This window comes from Podarcis gaigeae (genome assembly GCF_964106915.1).
Source record: "Podarcis gaigeae genome assembly, chromosome: 7".
Classification (NCBI taxonomy): domain Eukaryota; kingdom Metazoa; phylum Chordata; class Lepidosauria; order Squamata; family Lacertidae; genus Podarcis; species Podarcis gaigeae.
The window spans coordinates 74,491,312-74,512,334 of record NC_139683.1 but is presented as its reverse complement, the minus strand read 5'-3'; the positions used below and the strand labels follow the sequence as shown (position 1 = coordinate 74,512,334).

At 42.3% G+C, this 21,023-nt stretch overlaps 1 protein-coding gene across 6 annotated transcripts in view; it reads right to left on the bottom strand.

Annotated features, from left to right (window-relative positions):
* Positions 1 to 21,023, bottom strand: part of CDH18 (cadherin 18) — a 605,089-nt gene that overhangs the window by 133,120 nt on the left and 450,946 nt on the right. For all 6 annotated transcript variants that reach the window (XM_083747250.1, XM_083747246.1, XM_083747247.1 and 3 more), the window contains one exon: positions 161 to 455. In XM_083747250.1, coding sequence (XP_083603376.1) covers positions 161 to 455 — 295 coding nt within the window. The remainder of the gene's footprint in view (positions 1 to 160; positions 456 to 21,023) is intronic.

Below are 21,023 nucleotides of genomic sequence, written 5' to 3'. Positions count from 1 at the left end.
ACCCTGATGTCACAAGCAGCACAAAGGAACTAATGCACACCATTGCAAGCACATTGCTCTAGGTATCTCAAAAAAGCAAGCAAAACCACCAGCTAAATGACAGGAGAAAGTCCACAGAACCAAGTGCACAGTAACACAAATCCCCATTTATTCTCCTTACCCATATCAGACATCTCTGGCACGGTAACGATGTAAGGTCCATCCGTAAATTTTGGTGCGTTGTCATTGATGTCTTGTACTTTAATGATAAACTCCGATTCAGGTTCAAGTGGCTTGTTTGTCCGTCTGTCGATGGCTTGTGCATGCAGCACATAGTGGGTCTTCTTTTCTCGGTCTAGGCTTTTGGTTGAATGGATGTCTCCCGTTGTGTCATCAATAATAAAGATAGTCCCAGCCCCTTCACCTGTAAGGATGTATTTGACTGATCCATCACCTTTGTCAGAATTGGAATGCAGCTGTAAAAGAAAATGAGAAAAAAAATAGGAAAGGAAAATATGCAATACATGTAATATAATACTACATTATGGTACAGGCTTGTTTGGTTGGTGAGGGAAAGCAATTGTGTCATCAGCACTGCTCAAGGGTACGAACTGTCCAATTTTTGCTAGGATGGGCCTCCTGAACTGAAAGCAACCTCCGTTAATTTGTCAGACCATCAGAAACACAACAAAGGCTAGTTCTCTTGCAGGGCTAAGTTTTGTCCTTAGGTTAGGCTAAAAAAAGGAGGTAAGCAAAGTAGCTAGATCACATAATATAAGATCACAGAAACAGGGGGGTTGAAGTGGAATATCCTGGAAAACGACACAGTTGGCAGGATAATATCTTGAAGAGCAGAATGCCACACCAAAACCTTCCATTGTGGGTCCCACTTGTTGGTCACTAACAGTGATATAGTTCAGTACAGTGGTACCTCTGGTTACGTACTTAATTCGTTCTGGAGGTCTGTTCTTAACCTGAAACTGTTCTTAACCTGAAGCACCACTTTAGCTAATGGGGCCTCCTGTTGCCACCGTGCCATCAGGAGCAAGATTTCTGTTCTTATCCTGAAGCAAAGTTCTTAACCTGAAGCACTATTTCTGGGTTAGCAGAGTGTGTAACCTGAAGCATATGTAACCCGAGGTACTACTGTAATACTAATGAGAAATTGTCAGAAGCAGATGTCTCTGTTTAAAGTCAACTCTTTCTATGATCCTGAGTGCTAAAATGACCCATGGATTTATTCTAGACCAATGTTTCCCAAACTTCGGTCTCCAGCTGTTTTTGAATAACAATTCCCACCATTCCTGACCACTGGTCCTGCTCTAGGGATGAAGGGAGTTGTAGTTCAAAAACAGCTGGAGACCCAAATTTAGGAAACACTGATATAGATTATGAAGCTTTGTTGTTGTTGTTGTCCTTACAAAAATTCTGTCCATGTAATAGGAGATCCCACACTTTGACATTACATCTATCTTCTGGATTTTAAATGTTATGCCCCTTATTTTCCATGTGCATAGTCTTTTCCAGCTGCACAAAATTATGTGGGGAGGGGTCAGTGGTGCACCCTGGTTGGCCCTTTCAACATGTGGACCTCATTCATATGTGAGATTAGACACTTTCTGACACATGGGGATAGGCTAAAAAGGCACAAGAAGAAGTAGGCAAAAGAAAGACTTTAGTACATTTAAGATAAATCCTGATAGTCTGCTTAACGTCCATTTTGTGCCATTTTCCTGCCAAGAGTTTTCCCAGATAAGAACAAAATGTTGGCCATATTAAGTCCTCAGTTCTCTGCGGGGGCTAAAGGGATCTCTGCCATTCCGGAGAAAGGTGAATGGTGTCAATTTTATGTGATGTTTTAGCTCAAAGCCTAAGGTGTGAAATCTGTCAGAGTAATAAAATCTTTGCTACATTCCATGGCTGCAAATGCCCAAATATGCTAAAATTGCCCGGGTAGCTGCTAATGGAAAACCTACATAGGGGAGAGGAGGAGAGAGAAAGAGCAAACCCCAGGCCTTGGGTTTGTAGATTGAGAACTTTTTTGTCTTTTTACACTCCACTTGTAAAACAGCCACTGAAAAATGTGTCTGAGCTACCTCTGTTCCTTTCTCCTGATAAACTTTTCTTCAGTAAAATATACCGATTTTTGTTCTTGAATTTCTGAAGACAGTATCCAAACTCTGAAGCAGTAAGAGATTCTGTATGACTTTTTTTTATATAACAAAATGATCATCTCAAGTGCTTCTCTGCATCCAAGGGTTAGCATTTTATCTTTCAATGGTGGTAAAATAGAAGAAAGATAATGTCAACAAAGGTGTTGCTATTATCAAGTTTCCACATTTTTCACCCTTTCTGCTATTTTCGGTGGGACCCAGTGGTGCTCCCACGAGCCTGCTGCTAATGTTCTGAAGCAAAAAGCAAGGATGGTTTGAAAGCTTTCTCTCTCTTTTTGACCTCAATGAATTCATTCCAACAGCTTTGCCCTCACAAAAGAACAATGGACAGCCAGTCAACCCATTTTTTTGTATACCTTCTTGACTTGCCAATCTTGACTTGCCAAGCCTTCTTGACTTGCCAATCAGGTGGTCAGTGGTTCGAATCCCCACGATGGGGGTGAGCTCCCATTGCTATGGCCCAGCTCCTACCAACCTAGCAGTTGAAAGCACACCAGTGCAAGTAGATAAACAGGTACTGCTGCAGCAGGAAGATAAATGGCGTTTAGTCATGCGTTTAGTCATGCCATTTACCTTCACACCAGAGCAGTCCCTATTTATCTACTTGCACCCGGAGGTGCTTTCGAACTGCTAGGTTGGCAGGAGCAGGGACTGAGCAACAGGAGCTCACCCCATCGTGGGGATTCGTACCGCCAACCTTCTGATCGGCAAGTCCTAGGCTCTGTGGTTTAACCCATAGTGCCACCCGTGTCCCGCACCAATTACATAGCACCAATTATTTTTGCTAGTGCTTACAATTTTATGTAACCATTTCCATCCAGGAGGGGGTACTGGTTTACACTATTTATCAAGAATATCTTTTTGTAAGCTATGTGGTCCTCACCAACCATGCCCAAAACTGAAGAGATTTTAGAAGAAACTTATGCTATGGCATCGGAGATGAAGTGGGCTGTTGCCTGTTCAAAAAAACAACAACCCACACCAGAATTCTAGGAGGCAGGCCAACCCCCCCCCCCAGGGCACATCCAGAGCATGATTCTGGTGACTATAAATCATTTTTCATTAAATGACCTGAATCAGAATCCAAGCATTAAATAAAGGCTGCAACCCTATGCACAATTACTTAGGAGGAAGCCCTACTGAACTCAGTGGGACTTGCTTCTGAATAAACATTCTCAGCACTGTAGTGTATAAGAATGAAACAGAATATTTTAGTTAGTCACCAATTAAATTACACAAATGTTTTCTAGAACACACATACTTTTGGGACATATACACCAATAGTCTGCCTTTGTCCTTATTTGTCTGAAAATTTACCTGGTCTAAAATAGCAAGAAACTGGAAAATAATAGCTTCGAAGAAAACAAAATCTGAGGTGTCCCCTTTTATCAACTCAGAGAGCTTCAGTTTTTGACATATCTAATAACAGTTTGACTTCAGAATGATTTATGATGGCTCTTCAGTCTTTAACTGCCCCTTTTCTTTAGCGCATGACTAACCTGGACGGGAGAAACAAAGCCGAGTGCTCTTTGTTTTTTGCAGAATGTTCCTGGGTTTTTTCTTCTTCCTTGGGTCCAATTAGTTGCCTCCGTCTATTCCCCCCTCCATTGCTGGGGGAATTCATGAAATGCAATGGCTCTTAATATAATGAAACATAGTGAGGCTTTTATAGCTGAAGCTATTGTTTGTTTGCATCCAGCACAAACTCCTTATGAGGAATTTCTCCAAAATAAAGCAGGAACCTGAGCCAGGAGGGAGTAATGCATAGAGGTGCGAAGCACAGAGACACGTTTAGGATGGTGGGGAAATTGTTGGGTTTTTAATCATGGACTAATCAGGTTTGAAATCCTTGTGACAAATGCACTCAAAATTCAGAGAGGGCCAGAGACTACTGGGCAGAGCAATCCAAACCCCCAATCCGCCATGATGGATTTGGATCTGTTCCTTTGCCCAGTCTTGTTTTCATTTGGTGACATCTGTCAGCAGGGAGGCCACCCAGAGAAGAGAACTCCAATGCACCCATCCAGATGGTGGGGAGCCCCTCAAGGGTAGGAAGAATGTGGAACTAGACCAGCACAGGACATTACCTCTGAATTTGGAGAGACCATAGAGTTACCAGCTCCCTAAAGCTGCCTCCACTAACCTGGTGCTTTCCAGGTGTTTTGGACTATAGTTCCCATCAGCCCTAGCAGGTCAGGGGTGATCAGAGTTGTAGTCTGAAACATCTGGCAAGGAAAGCTGTCCTCAGGTATTAACAGATAACCTGATTACTATGCACTCGGCTACAACATTTAAAAGCCAAGCATTTAAATTTGTAGACGATGAGCTTTATTTCCATTCCTAAATTCACACATTAAAGATGAGAGCACTCACTCTGCTGGAATATATGAATTAATAGCCACAATAAGAAAGAAAACATTTCGCACCACCCCCAGTTGCCGTGCTTCTGTCATTACGTCCTGAAGCTAATTTCTAATTTCCTCAGAATCCAGCCGGAACAAAGAGACACGGCTAAAGTGCAAGTAGTAATGCCGCCATTCAATTCTGCAGGGCTTTAGATATTAATGTAAACAGGTTAATCTGGCTAAAGCCAGATTAGTTTTGCAAGACTAAGTTGCATCTGAGGCAATTAAATCCCATAGACTGCATTGTGACTAATGCGCGTGCCGATGTCCCTGTGGAAAGGAGCTAGCACATAATGCTAAGAGCAGGAAAGCTGACCTGGAAATGGCTTGGGAAATGAACGAGAACCAATATATAAAATAAACAGGATAGAAAGGGGGAGAAACTCTCAGGCAATTACTGTATGGCCTTGGGAGAGAAGGGAAACAGCGAGCTGATTTAACTCTGGTCTGCAAGCAAAATGCAGCCTAGCAATCATATAAGAGGGTCCATAAGCAGACCTGCACAACATGTGAATAACCAAACTAAAAACAGCCTCCCCGCAGCTCTATAAACCTCCTGTTCCGATTATCTATCTGGGACCATAACCAGGGAGTTGGAGGAAGGATCATATGAAACTGTGTTATGCAAAGTCATTTTAGTTCAGTATTTCCTGGGCTGGGCTGGTATGCATGTCATGGTAAGCCATGATTAATGGCTTTCCATAAATGAGCAGAATGCTCTGGCTTTGCTCCCCCTCCCCTAGTGACATATCCTCCAACATTTATCCAATGAAAATAGGGATGTCCTATTCTACAACAACAACAACAACAACAACAACAACAACAACAACAATTCTATTATTTTTACCCCACCCTTCTGACTGGGTTGCCCCAGTCGCCCTGGGTGGCTTCCAACAGATATAAAAACATAATAAAACATCAAACATTTTAAAACTTCCTTATATGGGGGCTGCCTTCAGAGGTCTTCTAAAGGTTGCATAGTTACTTATCTCCTTGGCTTGGTGGGGTCACATAACTCCATAACCTCCAACATTTCTGTAATGAAAATAGGAATGTCCTAAGGTAAAGCAAGAGATTCTGGGATCAAATCAGAAACTGGGGCAGTTTCTGTAAATCTGGGACTGTCCCAGGAAAATAGGGACACTTGGAGAGTCTGTAGTGAGTGTAAGAAGCCATAGGCTGCAATAGATAAATAGTTATATGGTAGAGGTGGCACTGTGGTCTAAACCACTGAGCCCAGGGCTTGCCGATCAGAAGGTCAGTGGTTTGACTCCCCGTGACAGGGTGAGCTCCCATTGCTCGGTCCCAGCTCCTGCCAACCTAGCAGTTCGAAAGCATGTCAAAGTGCAAGTAGATAAATAGGTACCGCTCCGGCGGGAAGGTAAACAGTGTTTTCGTGTGCTGCTCTGGTTTTGCCAGAAGCAGCTTAGTCATGCTGGCCACATGACCTGGAAAAACTGTCTGCGGGCAAACGTCGGCTCCCTCGACCAGTAAAGCGAGATGAGCGCCGCTACCCCAGAGTTGTTTCGCGACTGGACTTAACTGTCAGGGGTCCTTTACCTTTTTAGAGCTAGGTAGGTCAACTAGATGACAGTAAGTCACAAGCTGCTTGGGCCTGATTACCTATTTCATTTAGTGATCGGCGGAGTTTCAATGTCCCTAATTTTCCCTTTCTTCTTTTGTTCCACTATTTTGGATTCTGATCATCCTTTCATCTCCTTTTAAAGCAGGGAAAAGGAAAAAAAGAACAGGGGCACAGAATCATTCTGTTCAAGGCAAAATCATAGCATCCCTCAAGTCACCTGCTTCTGCCACTGTATTAATCATCCTGCAGGAAGGTTATTCAGGGGTCTATCTCAAAACACGCACAACTCCTCAAGCCCAGCTCACCCAAGGAGCAGAAATCCCAAGGTTACTGCAGGTCTTTGATCTCCTGCCATATGGCAGCCCTTAATGTGAGCTTATGCTCCACAAAAGACAGGATTAGCTTTAGAGAATGAGGATTCAGACAGGCACATTCAGGCCAGCTTCAATCCTTGCCTATGTAACGTGACTCCTGGCAAGTGCCTGCGTCAACATCCTAGAAACACCGGTATAAAGGAAAAGGAGGCAATATAGACTAATGCTTGAAATTGCAAGGATATGCTCCCATTTTGCTACTCGCCACATGAATGTAATCAAGCCAGTTATGTGAACTATTTATGTACAGTAGACATAGCATGTAATTTTATAAAAATGCTAATGCACTGAAACAGCAGCAGAAAGCCACGAGAGGCACACTACTAAGAAAGATAAATAATATGCAATATACACAATGGAAATCCAGCTTGGTAGTGCTAAGAAACTTAGATAAAACCCCTCAGGTTTTGGTTCAGTTCTCTTCTTCAGTGGCTTGCAAATGGTGGTCCTTGTATATGCAGATCTGGAACTGCACTGCTGCCTTAGAAACTCTGGTTTCTTTTTCCTTGGCAAGTTGGGCAAAGTCATGGACTCCCAGTTATGCACAGGAGGGGGGGGAACCCTCCTCACTCCTAGTCCATTTGTCTTTGTCTTGCTCCCCCCCCCCTTTATCTACACCTAGGGAACAGTTACAGATAGGTAGCCGTGTTGGTCTGCCATAGTCAAAACAAAAAATTCCTTCTGTTTCAGTGTATCTGAAGAAGTGTGCATGCACACGAAAGCTCATACCTAGAACTAACTTAGTTGGTCTTTAAGGTGCTACTGGAAGGAATTTTTTGTTTTACCTAGGGAACAATCCTATACACAAGATAGAATCTGTCTTAAAACAAGCCAATGAAAGTTAAAGTGATGCTAAGTTACACCAGAGCCAAACTTGCTTCAGCAGTGGGAATCTTCTGGCTGAGATGGCCTAAGTGTGTTAGATGCAGAACAGGCCTCTAAAACTGAATTACACCACCCTTCTTGCTAGTTTAACTTATGCCAGGTTGATAGTTCATGTGACTGAGTTGAACAGAGTTAGGAACCAGCCTCAGGGTCCCACCATACCACACCAATTTCTCAGGGCTTATACCAGTTTAGAATCCAACCAGCCTTGTCTCAGTTGGCTGGGTCCGGGCTGAGCCAGGTTGAGGGGGGAAAACTGGCTGGTGTATTTCTGGCTGAGTCGAGGAACCTTGTGGCTGAGCCAAAGATGTGTTGAAGCCTAAACCTCTAATGCTGGTGGATCTCATTAGAGGATTGCTCCCTTAATGTATGAAAGAGCTTTCCCTCCTTTAACTAGGTTACCTAGCCTTTGACAATCAGCGTAATTCAAACACCTGATTTCCCCATTTTTTAAAAATGAAACTTAGGATGAGAATGGAATGTCCTAGGATTCCGGTAATAAAGCCACATGGCAAAATTATTCATGGGGTCCTGCTAATAAAAATGCAAGTAGCATGAGCATGAATGAATGACCAGGTGGCTAATGTTCAGGTGATTGGGAGACTGGGTGTTAGCACACTGAACTTGAATATTAAACATAATACAGTAGTTGACTATACTTTGACAGGAGTAGGGGAATGGATCCAGCAGGTGGGCCAGCTACTGATCTCCTCCAGCCCCCATGAGCCATTATGATAAGTGTCACCATGACATCAGCTGCAGCAAATTCCTTTGCCTGCACAGCATAAAACCAATTTGGGGGAGGGAGGGCTCAAAGGTTTCTAGTTTCTGCTGGACAGTTGAATGGTAGCATCTACAATCCTGTTTCCTTTCTGTAGGTGGTGTGAAATCAAATCATGTGGGCAAGGCTTTGGTGTTGGCAGATGTTGGCAGTGATACCTGCCAACCGTAGCTGACAGGTGACACCTGCAAGCCACCCTTTCAAGCAGAAGCCACGTTTTTACCTGCCTCAATCCTGCTGTCATATATGCAACATTAGGTATAGGGCAGGCAGGCATGGCTTGGGAAAAATGCTATTGGGACCAAATTAAAACCCCCGCCAGGCTGAATTAGACCCATGGTTCAGAGGCTCTCCATCACTGCTCTCTGATCTGGGACCATGTTCAAAGGATAGGCCTCCCTCACAAATTTAACAGCACTTTAAAGCAACATGACAAATGTGGAAGCAGAATGCAATGGTCAATGATTTTATTGACTGACTCATAAGTGAGCAATGGTATTTTATTTCCTTTAAGACATCCTATGGACCAATCTAGTCCTATGCCCTAGAACCAAACTTCATGAAAGCTCCTCCATGTTGCTTAATTGGAGGAAATTCCAGCAATGGCAGCCTTTCTCCATAACTGCATAGGTGACACTTACCTTCATAGGTTGGCAGTTTGGCAGTCCGGAGCTGGGGAGCAACTGGATGATATTTTGACCCCATAAGAATACATTTATAACTAATCCCAAACACTAACACTTGAAGCCACTCCCCCTGCACCTCAGAAGTGTTTGCTTTTTTCTATAGAAAAAAGGGGCATTAAAAATGGCTGGAACAGGCTCTTCAGATTTTCTTCCCCTTTAAAGATGAGGAACCTGACCCAACTATGGCTTCCAAATTCCATAGCCTATTTTAATGATATATATGATGCAGATATGGACTGTCTCATAGGCAATAACTTTCTTTTACCTATAACAGGGACTATAAATTGAGAAGAAACTATTTCCTCAGTTCAGCCGGCAAACAGAAAAACAAAATTGCAATTGACCCATCTGGTGAATGAGATTTTTGAGTGCACAGCAAATGATTTGACAGAAACTGTCTAGGAAGACAGAGCAGAGATAGTATTTGCTTTGGTGTCTAACACAATAGCAGGCAAGCATCAGTTTCTGTCTCAAGATTTGCTCATTTAAAGTCCATCCATTCCTGGTACTTTGGAGGAGCCTGAGTAATAGCTAGGACATGCTGACGCATAAGTAAGAGGCTTCAAAATAACATCTAAGAGCATGGAGTTTGATATTAAGTGATCAACAATGTTGGTTACCTTTAATTCAAACTGTGGACAACCTCATGAGCACAAAGAGCAAAAGCAGCCATGTGTTAAAACATGTCGAACAAACTGAGATCCCACAGATGGTACACAACACCAGTGCAGTTAGGGGAAATGTACAAAAGTAGTTCAAATATATGTTGGAAATGTAAGGAAAAGGAGGGGACATTTTATCATATGTGGTGGGATTGTAAGGTAATTTTAAAAATTTTGGAAATGATATACAACGAATTGAAGAAAATTTTCCATTTGACATTTGTTTAAAAACCTGAAGCATTTTTATTAGGGATTGTAGGGAAAGATCTGCCAAAAAAGCTGAAGAACATCTTCATGTATGCGACAATGGCCACAAGAGTTTTAATAGCACAAGGATGGAAGACTGAAGAAACCCCAACTAAAGAATCATGGCAAGAAAAATTGATGGACTATGCAGAACTGGCAAAACTGACATACAAGCTACGGGACAAGGATAACTGTGACTTTAAAGAAGAATGGGAATCCTTTACAAAGTATCTGAAGACGCAACAAAGTGAACTGGAGTCCTTGGCTGGTTTTGAATAAACATTCACAAACCTTTTATTTATAATAATCAGCTAAATAGTTTGAGGATCTATACAACTGTGTAACATGCAGAGAACAGCATTTTTAGAGAAATCAAAGACTGGAACTGAGGGAAGTTGGGGGGTGGAGGTGGGTGGGTTCTGTGGGGGAGGGAGGGGGAGGCAGAAAAAATGGGGGGAAGATAAGGATGATATGTTTCTGGATAATATGTTTTGCTTTAATTTTGAATAAAAAAAAGTTATTTAAAAAGACAAAAAACAAAACGAGATCCCTTTCTCTCCCAGAATTATCTGTGTACTTGGCCCTGATCTGCATATTTGCTTTCAAGCAGTTAGTTTGCTTGTTAATAAACTCCCAGATGAAGACAAGGGTTGTTTGTCCCTCCTTTCTTTCAAAGGAAGATGCAAGAGCTTGTTTGTTTTTCAGGAAATCTTTTGTTGTGGATTCCGGATTGCCAGTTGCTATTTTATTGCTCTCTTTGTGCCTATTGTTCTAATTATTGACTCCTTTCAATATCCTGAAGTACTGGAAGACAGGAAGCTGCCTTAAACCAGGTCAAAATCTTTGCACATCTAATGGAATATTGCATATTCTGACTGGCAAACCTGGTTTGCTGCTTCTTTTTGGTGGGAGATATGTTGAGAATTCAGTTCCATCTTAAGGAACAGACATGTGGAATTGTTGTGCCACATGTCTGTTTACATTCCAGCACAGCTTTTGCTCTTCCCTGTTCTCTCTGAGAGGACATGAGAGAGACAACATGTTTCTTTGTCTTGATTTATGATAATAAATCTGTAGTTATAGTATGACTTCACAAGCCTCACACCTATTTTGTGTGTACAGTACACTCTGCTAATAGCATGCTCTGGCTTTTTCATATATTTATGTTGTGAACTGCCGTGTGATCTTCGGATAAAAGGCGGTATACCAATTTTAACAACAACAACTCACTTGCACTTGAGTTTTTGGCTTCAGGTGTTTTGGATAAAATGTTGGTGGCAACTCTAATGTCAGTAAGACAAAGAAAAGAAATCTGTTTGGACTAGAACAGTGAGTTGCATCTGCATCCTAGGAATCATTTCTGGACTCAACCTCTGAGGAACTTCTCTGCTTCTGCTTTCGAACCCATGTGAATTGAAGAGGGTTGTGTGGTGCATTTTCTATCCCATCCTATCTTTGGGGCCCTTCCATAATCTTGAATCTGTCCTAGTATGCACCCAGCACCCTGCTATAATGTAGGGCAGGCTTCCTCAACCTCGGCCCTCCAGATGTTTTGAGACAACAATTCCCAGCATCCCTGACCACTGGTCCTGCTAGGTAGAGATCATGGGAGTTGTAGGCCAAAAACATCTGGAGGGCCGAGGTTGAGGAAGCCTGATGTAGGGCAATGTTAGGAGCGCTAGACACAAAGCTGACTTTCAGGGAAGCCAGTCCACCATTTCTGAACAACCCTGGAATTTGGAGGAACGTAGTCTGAAAATCACTGAGCTGGGACAAGCGAACGTCCACTGAGAAAGAAAAAAGTACGATCAGCAAAATGCCTAAAAATGCAGAGTGCGCTAGCAACTGGCAGCACTGAGGGCTGAATTCTTTCCATTTAACAGGCAGTGAGAGCTCTGATATCAGTTGCAGAGCAAAAGAGCATACGTTTGTGGGGAAAATAAATGGGTCAGCAACCCAGCATTACCACAGGCTGCTCATGCAGATGTTCTTGATTTGAGCCACTTTAGACACACTGATAAACCAGCTGTTTTCTTTTGTTTTTGCTTTTGCTTCCACAGGCAAATATGGAGAGTCAGTGACTTGTTCTACTTATCCTCTCCCTATGCATAAAGCAGCACTAATACCTTTGGATAATACTACAGCAAGAGGAAGCTCAGAGAAATTCTCCAACGGCAAAACAGCAATGCAGCCAGCAAAATCCCATGGTTAAGATTATTTGGGTCTCCATTGGACCAAAAGTGAAGAAAGCCAGCTTAATATAGGGATGTTGCAATGCTAAACAACATGCGGATTCACACAATGGCACAGAGAAAAGAACTGAGTACACAGAGGAATGAAAATTACTATTATTAATGCAGCTGGACTGCTGACTGAACAAGTACAATATAGAGACTTCTTCGGAATATAATAATAATATAAAGTAAAAAAAAATAATGCACTTGAAACAGTGTCAAGGAATGTTTTAAAATAACTATAAAGATTACAAGCACCATTTAAGATGTGTGTATGCCAAACTAAACTAAATCAACCCAAAGCAATCTATCTTAAGAATATTTGTCATGATTTCTTGTTGCACTTTATAATGACTGCAGTAATAGTGAAAGTCATGCTTCCCCACCTTTCAAGTGATAGGATTTGCAGTTTTGACATACCTGCTAGCGTACAGGGTCATTTAATGTTGTTGACAACAAAATTCACTCAGTGCGCAGAGCCAGTAAATACAAGCATTCCTGTGGAACACTCACATGTGCTCTGAAACTCGACGTGGGACAAAGTGTAGGATGGCTCTTCCTTGCCATGAGGCTGCTGTTTTACAACAATATACAATTCAAATCCATTACAAAGCGAAAATGTCCCCAAAACACCAACCCAAACTAACTTTTTTTAAAAAATGGTAACAATTTCACAGAAAAATGGCTTGGCAAGACTTTAAGGGTGAAACTACATATTTTTGCCTCCATTGTGTGGAATGACACAATTTCCAGTGAGAAAAGAACGGGGGCCAAGAAGGGGCTTAAAAATAATAAAATTAATAATGATAATATAGTATTTATACTCCACCCATCTGGCTGGGTTTCCCCAGCCAATATGGGAGGCTCCCAACAGAATTTTAAAAACACAATAAAACATCAAATATTAAAAACTTCACTGTCTTCTAAAAGTCAGATAGTTGTTTATTTCCTTGACATCTGGTGGGAGGGCATTCCACAGGGTGGGCGCCACCACCAAGAAGGCCCTCTGCCTGGTACGCTGTAACCTCACTTCTTGCAGTGAGGGAACTGTCAGAAGGCCCTCAGAGATGGACCTCAGTGTCCGGGCTGAACAATGGGGGTGGAGACACTCCCCTGCCCCCGCTTGCCACTGCTCCCTGTCTTTATTCCTCTCCAAGCTGTTTTCCCACCAGTTCAAATTTCAGGCCCATGTTTGTGCTGATGGAAATCTATGACCAAAGCAATGGGGTGAGCAGTTGGGGAGTGAGGCAATAGCTGAGAGAAAAATTAGTTGCAACCCTGCCCCATTGCTTCACCAGTGAAAACCATGTCCTTCCAGCATCTGGGCTTTGAAGATATCTGGCAGAGGTAGAACATGTATGAGGCAGCTTCAAAGCTGTGGTGCTATACTCCAGAAAGCTCTAGAATTAATATCTCATAGACAGAAGGCACAGCAGCAGGGTTCTACATATTTTTGCATAACTCACTGCTGCACCTGCCACTAGCACTGCCACCTGCTATCTCTCTCTGTCGTGAGGATTGGGCTTCCCTATGAAGTTCACCCATCTCCAGTGATTACCCATTTCAGTTCTCAATAGCTAGTAGCTTGTTCTCCTCAACAGCTACTGCACTGTAGGAGAGGAGAGGAAGCATATGAGGCATATGTTCCTCTTTCTTAGGGTCACTGATCACTTCTCTAACCACTGAAACATGCAGATGATGAGGAAGCCACCACTGCCTATGCCCAGTGGCCTAGCGTGAGGAGCTGGGTGGCAGGAAAACAGATGGAGTAGGCCTGCACATTCAATTGCCTAAGGACATCTGCATCACTAAGGAGATTGCAGCTGGAGAGATAAGAAAACAAGAGTCATTCTGTTCACTGGAGAGGTCACTTCCTGGTTTGCATGGAGAAGCAATTTTCAATGGAGCCCAGCGATGGGAGTGCACAGCTGTATTGAGGCAGCACCAGGTGTTGAAATTTTGCACCCCTAACAATTGTGTGCCCGAGCAACCCTGTGCCCCCCCCTTTATGCTACTGCTTGTGCCTATAGTGTTATGAAACTTGCCTTTGAAGAACAGGAGGGTTGTTAAGATGTTCAAATTAGGGTTCATCCTAATTAGATCTCCCTGCTGCTTTCCCCTGGGGAAGGCCGAGCTTTAATGCTCAACCAGAGCAAATCTCAATGGGGTTTTCTCCAGATTCATGTTTGCCCTGATTTAAAGCTAAAGAGCAGGTTTCCCCTAGGAAACGAGTAGGGCAAGGGGGGAAACTGCTTGGGCTCATTCCTAGAAAACGCAGTTCAGGACCTGTGCTTCCTCAATACAGGAGAAGTATGGACGAGCCATTTGTAAATATCTCCAGCCAGGCCTGTTTGACAAATCCTTTGTTATATAAGCTAAGGGCACTGCGTTGCCATAGAAACTAAATAGCTGGAGACACTTCTGGAAGAAGGAGGACCTGTATGACAAAAGAGGGATATGCAGTTCTCCTTGGCATTCCAGGCTGGAGGTGATATCATATATGTGTGAAAAGGAGCAAAAGAATGGCAGTAAAGTGTCCAATCCGGCCCATGCTGGTCGGTTTAATCCGGCCCCTGTGGCAGTTTATTTCCTGGGGTAAAATCCTAAAAAAAGGCCAACAACTTCAATCCTAAAAAATAGGTCAACAACTTTACTTTGGTCGGCCCTTTGGTTTGCCCTCACGGCCCTTCACTTCATCAAATCTGGCCCTCTTTGAAAAAAGTTTGGACACCACTGCCTTATAAGAATGTGAGGTGAAACGTTTGTGGGTTTACAGGAAGCTTTGTGAAGAAATAATATTAGAAACACTGTAAAAAAGGGAACAAGAGAATAGGTTTATTTAAAACAAAAGGCAATGTTATATTTAGAATTGTGGGTAGAAGATTAGAAAGCTGAAGGAAGTCAAAATTATGTATCTGTGACAATATTGAAAATGTATGTTTAAATTTTGTATTGGAAACTGAATAAAAATAATTTAAAAGAAAAGAAAAGAATGTGAGGTGAAGCAAATTTCAGCCCATCACATGAGCTTTGGGGCATCTGTTGGAGTTAAGCTGTATTTAGACATGTGTTCAGCTCTCTGTGTGCATGTATAAACCATGTATCACAAAAACCGCCATTAAGCCTCCAGAGAATAACAATGAAACTACTCCAGATATACACCCCTGGAATTTTCACTGCTTGGTGAATGAGGGCATTTTCAAGGTTGCTCCAAATCCTGCTCACACATGCAAAAAAGCCACAGATAATAACTTGCAGGAGGAGAGTCTGCAAATTTCTTTTTTTCAGAAAATGAGGTATCTGAACACATCTAAATGAAGAGGAGGGGGATGTCAGAATTATCACCTCCTCACCTGAGATCACACTTAGATTAGGAAGAATTTAAAGCCCCTTCATTACACGCACCAGTAATTGTACAGAATCTAAGTCTGATTCCACAAAAAGAGCCACAGATACATAGGCAGAAACGAAGATGCTATGACCCTCCAGATTATGTTGACCTACATCTCCTATCATCCATAATCACTGACCGTGCCACCTGGGTCTAGAGGGGGTTGAAATCCAACACCCCTGATTTAACCGGGCCTAGAAACTGGATGTCAATGGCACCCAGTGTAGCTGAGAAAAGAATGGTGTGCTCTCAGTCAAACAGAGCAACAGGCAAGGTATCTGAAATGTCTTCAAGCCCACAAAAACTTTGCCAGAGGAGAAAGAATCAAGTACATTCAAAAACCTGGAATAAAATAGCCCATGAGAAAACACATTTGAGCGATCTTCTCTCTCCCTGAACAACTCAGTTTGCTGAGCGAGGAAAAACATCAGGCCATATGTCATTGACAGGAATATAATCACAGGGTATCAGGCAAACGCAAATGTAAGCAAATAGGGGGGAAATGAATATTAAACATGAATATTTACATAATTATATCTATTAAATTGACAACGTACGAACATACGAATTGCCTTGCTGAATGAGATCAAAGATTTGTCTAGCCCGTCATTCTGTCTCCAGGAAAGGTCCCTGGGAAGCTCATAAGCAGGCAGCCGTCATCGGCTTGTTCCCAGCATTCAGTAATCAGAGGAATGCAGAATCGGAGCTTGAAGGTTTCGCCACAATTAGCTGTCACAGAAGCAGCCATCAACAGGTCTATCCTTGATGAATTCAGATGATCCAACATTTGATCCTGACTCAAAATATTTACCTAGCTAGAAATTTGGAGGGGCAAAAGTGCCCTCTAAAATTAAACGAAGCAGAGCCTTCCGTCACTGAAGCGCCTCATTCACAGTTCCTGCCTTGACTAATTGGCCGAGCGACTTCACAGGTTGCCAAAGCCCCACAGCGGAAGGCTCCTGGGGGAATGGAGAACTGCCCTGGGCCAGGCAGCCAAGGCAGCTGTTTTGGGCTGCACTGCCTAAGGCTCACCATTGCCGTCTGCCTGCTGACGCTTCTACCTGGCTGGGTATTTTCAGATTCATAAGGTAAAGGACCCCTGGATGGTTAAGTCCAGTCAAAGGCGACTATGGGGTTGCAGCACTCATCTCACTTTCAGGCCAAGAGAGCCAGCGTTCATCCATGGACAAATTTCCAGGCCATGTGGCCAGCATGACTAAACCGCTTCTGGCGCAACGGAACACTGTGACTCAAACCAGAGCGCATGGAAACACCGTTACCTTCCAGGTGCAGCGGTACCAATTTATCTACTTGAACTGGTTTCCTTTGAACTGCTCGGTTGGCAGGAGCTGGGACAGAGCAACGGGAGCTCACCCAGTTGTGGGGACTCGAAGCACCAACCTTCTGATCAGCAAGCCCAAGATAAGGTTACCAGACTTCCCCCTTTCCCGGGATCAGTCCCCGGATTTACACATCTGTCCCCAAACAAAATCCATTGAAGTTGAAAAGTGTCCCTGGATTCATTGAAAATATCTGGTAACCTTAGCCCAAGAGGCTCAGTGGTTTATACCACAGTGCCACCCGCGTCCCACTCATATATCTGATATGGCCAGTGTGAAGTTGCTTCTGGAGATAAAGGTACAATTGTGAATATAAGGGCCCACCGTTGCCACTACCAAAAGATAGCTATGATGTGGTACAGGAACTCTGTTCAAGTTTTTTTCTTTGAGAATTAGATGAAAACCAGTTTCAGAGGTCCTGAATATAGCTACCAAGAAACATACTTTGCTCCTGGTACTTCTGGTATTTAAATAATGTGATTGTCAGCTATCAGCTATGGTTATGCTGAAACTCCAATCCAGAGTTTGATGCAAACATTAAAATAATCCCTCTGGAGTATTTGCCTAAGGCCATTATAAGAAAACAGAGTAACATTCAGCATTCAGTGAAATCTATCAACTTTACGAGCCTGGGAAATATATTTAAAAAGGCATTAACACATTCTAAGGTTACGATAATAGTAACTTTGAAGAAAGATGGATTCCTCACATTAGAAGAATTAAGGATAAGAATGGATGCAGAAAAGTCTCAGTGGTGCTAATATTTGCAACACAGGAGTTTCATCAACAAACATCTAAAAGGGGGAAAGATAAACAAGGATTTAACAACATTTGAGAAGATTATCAAGCAGAGAAGAAAATTCCCAAAGGTGTTGTCTGCCATATGCTGGTTGCTGTTAAGTCTAAGGAAGTAGTGTTGGTAGTGTGTTTAAAATTAGCTGGAAAAGAATAATGCAGAGAAATATCTCAGGAGAACGGAAATGCATACTTAGAACAAATATACAATTGTCGTCATGAATAAGTGTTAGAGAAAAGTATATTAACTATATTAATAGTTACTGTATCATTGCCATTTAATATGCAATGACTTGGAAAAATGTATCCATATCTTGAGACACATTATTGGAAATGTGCATTTATGGGTGCTGATTTAATGCACACCTGCTGAGGGAGTTAAAACTTATTCAGAGATGATTATTCAGGTCTTTGCATATATACTCTCTCTTGATCAACTTCTAATTCTATGTGGATACACATAAAAGAATATTCAATCAGAACATGGAAAAACAGTAAGGAATTTGTTGAATGCTGCAATAAATTTGGTGGTCATAAAATAGTGAATATCTAAAATACCCTCAATTAAGGAATGGATAATGAGCATAATATATTGTAACAATGGTTAAGCTAATAGAGCTTGCTAGATTAAAATGAAGGAAGGTTGCAGAAGGAACAGTTTGAGAGGTCATGGTACCCATTTATGGTTTATATAGTACCCGTTTATATAGTAGTAATATAATCTATAATTTTTATCCTTTTTCACAGCTGACATGAGAAACATAAGGAATTTTAAAACTGAATGTAGGAACACATATTGTATTATGGTAAGTAGGCATGACTTAGGGCTATTTTTACACTTATGTGGTAAAATTATTAAATATATAATATATTAAATAACATGTGGGTGTATTATGAATGTTTTATAGGTTTCATGGCTGTCCCAACTGTAGCAGACATTACATTGTGTTTCAATATGGCCCTTTTTTGAGGAATCAGGGCAATGCCAGCTGCAGGATTTGGTGGGCTCTCAGATAAGCGATTTTCAGTGTGACCTTAACATGGCGGAGACATAATACTGTGTTGCCTACCTGAGTGCTCCATGAAAAAATAAAATAAAATTATCCATACTTACCTTTTGAACCACTCTTTCCAGGCAGAGGTCTGCACTTTAACATTCCGTATCTGAGTGGGTTTTCCTGAGCTTTCCCCACAAAAACTCACTCTTCAAAGCTGAATCAGAGCAAACGTCAGTTTGGGTTTCCCATGGATTGACATTTGCTCCAATGGAGCTTTAAAGAGCAAGTTTTCATGGGGAAAGCTATGGAGCAGAAAAAACGGGATATTAGGGCACTGAGCATTAAATCGCAGGCTGTGCCAGGAAAGGTAATTATGGATGAGGCTAGAGCTGTGTTGTTGAGAGTATTGGTGGGCACTTGGTCCTGATGCCAAGACTGATCTTTACCAGTAGCCACTGGGCAAACAAATCTACAAGATGCAGCCCCAACCACAATTGCCCTGCTTGCTAATGTAAATAGGAACATCTTTATTTCTTAAATCAGTCTTATTCAACCTTGAATCTCCAGATATTGTTGGACTACAGTTGCCATCAACCCCAGCCAGCTTAGTCAATGATCAGAAATGATGGGAGTTCAGCAAGTCCACTTACAGTCAGGCAATGTTGCGTCCTGGCCATGGCCACATCTGCAATCCAGTGCCCTGCTGGGAAGGATTGCAACCTACTTGCAGATTGGCCAATTGCAAGCAGACTTAGGTGTGGGAGTCCCCTGGGGACGGGCCCAACCAGCCAATAGATGCCACTTGGGTTCACTCCTGGGAAGATAAATTGAAGCCTGCCTAGCCCTCCTCTCCTGCTTGTCATCGGATCTCTCCCTTTTTTCATACGCTTTCGCTTTTGTGCTCAATCCTTTTTTAGACCTTCTTGACTGCCATATTTGGGGCCAGGCAGAACTTGGCATCAGCCATTTGGTTTTTGCCTGCCTCTTGGCAATTTTCACAGGTTAGGCATGGGGTAAGTCTTAGTCTTGGATGGAGGAGAGGTTGTAGCCCCTGCCTGCCCAATTTTGGTTAAGAGTATCCCATTAAAGGGATCAATGAGGAGTTGCTTCTGTCCAAACACCCAGATGGGGACTAGGACCATAGTACTCTTCCAACGGGGACCCCTTAGGGCATTGGTGGCCAAACTTGGCCCTCCAGCTGTTTTTGCAACTCCCTTCATCCCTAGCTAACAGGACCAGTGCCCAGGGATGATGCGAACTGTAGTCCCAAAACAGCTGGAGGTCCAAGTTTGGCCACCACTGCCTTAGAGGTATCCCTATTTGATGTGGTTTAACTTTAGATACACTCCCAGCAGATGGGTTGGTGGGATGGAATAAATAGCTTTACCCAATGCCAATGCCAAACCATTCACATCTGTAATCAATAAAGTTGTGACCTATTTGAACCCAATTTAATGTTGCTGGCTTGTCTGGTTATTCATCACTTAGGGAGTGATGGGGTCACAGGGCTGTGGCACACAATTTCTGGGGACCCAACACTAAGGAACCCTGTTTAGATCATCTGGTGATGCTTTCATATGTAGCCTCCTTTGGAGAGTTGACAGGGAAATGGTTAAGCATCTATTCATCTCTCCATACTACACACTTCTCCACTCCAAATAACTGTCTCCAAAGTATGTTTTCAAGTCTGGGCTTCATTATTTGTATATAATGTGTAGCTTGCTTTCAGTGTTTACTCCTTATGTGAACAGCACCTTTGAAATTCACAAGTGTTACTATTACTTATTAGCTGCTTATTACAGCAACATATCAAAAGATCAGCAGGTTCTGTACTCTTCCAACATCTTTTAGATGATGATTTTAGATGATGATGAGAAAGATGATTTTCTTTCTCAGCTGATGCTGCTGGAAGAGATTTCATGGGCAATCTCTGAAGAGCTGTTCTGCTCACTGCAGCTAGCTGTTGTTTGACCCTGTTCACAGAACAGAGCTTTGGAGTATATGAAACATGATAAATTAATTACAGGCACTCAGAGAATCAGATCTTCCCTCTCCTTTGTGTGAGTTTCAGCATTGTCTCAGACAATGGTAGGGATGTCATCCATCATCTACGTTTCAGTGATTTTTTACCTCCCAGAGAAGCCATTAATAAATGTTCCAGCAGCGTAGGATTATGTCACTTCACACCATAGGTCTACAGAGGTATAATATAAAATTAAACACCTTAAGTGTTATTGGGCAATTTGATAGGATAACAGTACGACAACTTAAATCCTTTACAACAAATACTTGATCTTAAGGAATGCTGAGTGACATATTTTTAAAAGATGCTAAGTGCTAGTGCTGTTTATTTCCAGAGAAAATGCTGCTGTCATTAAGCATAATCAGGTACAAATGAATCTGAAATGTGCACAATGCTTTGTAATCATAAATCCTCGCAGCACGCCAGCTATAAACAAACGGCAAGAAAAAGCTTCATTTCATACCA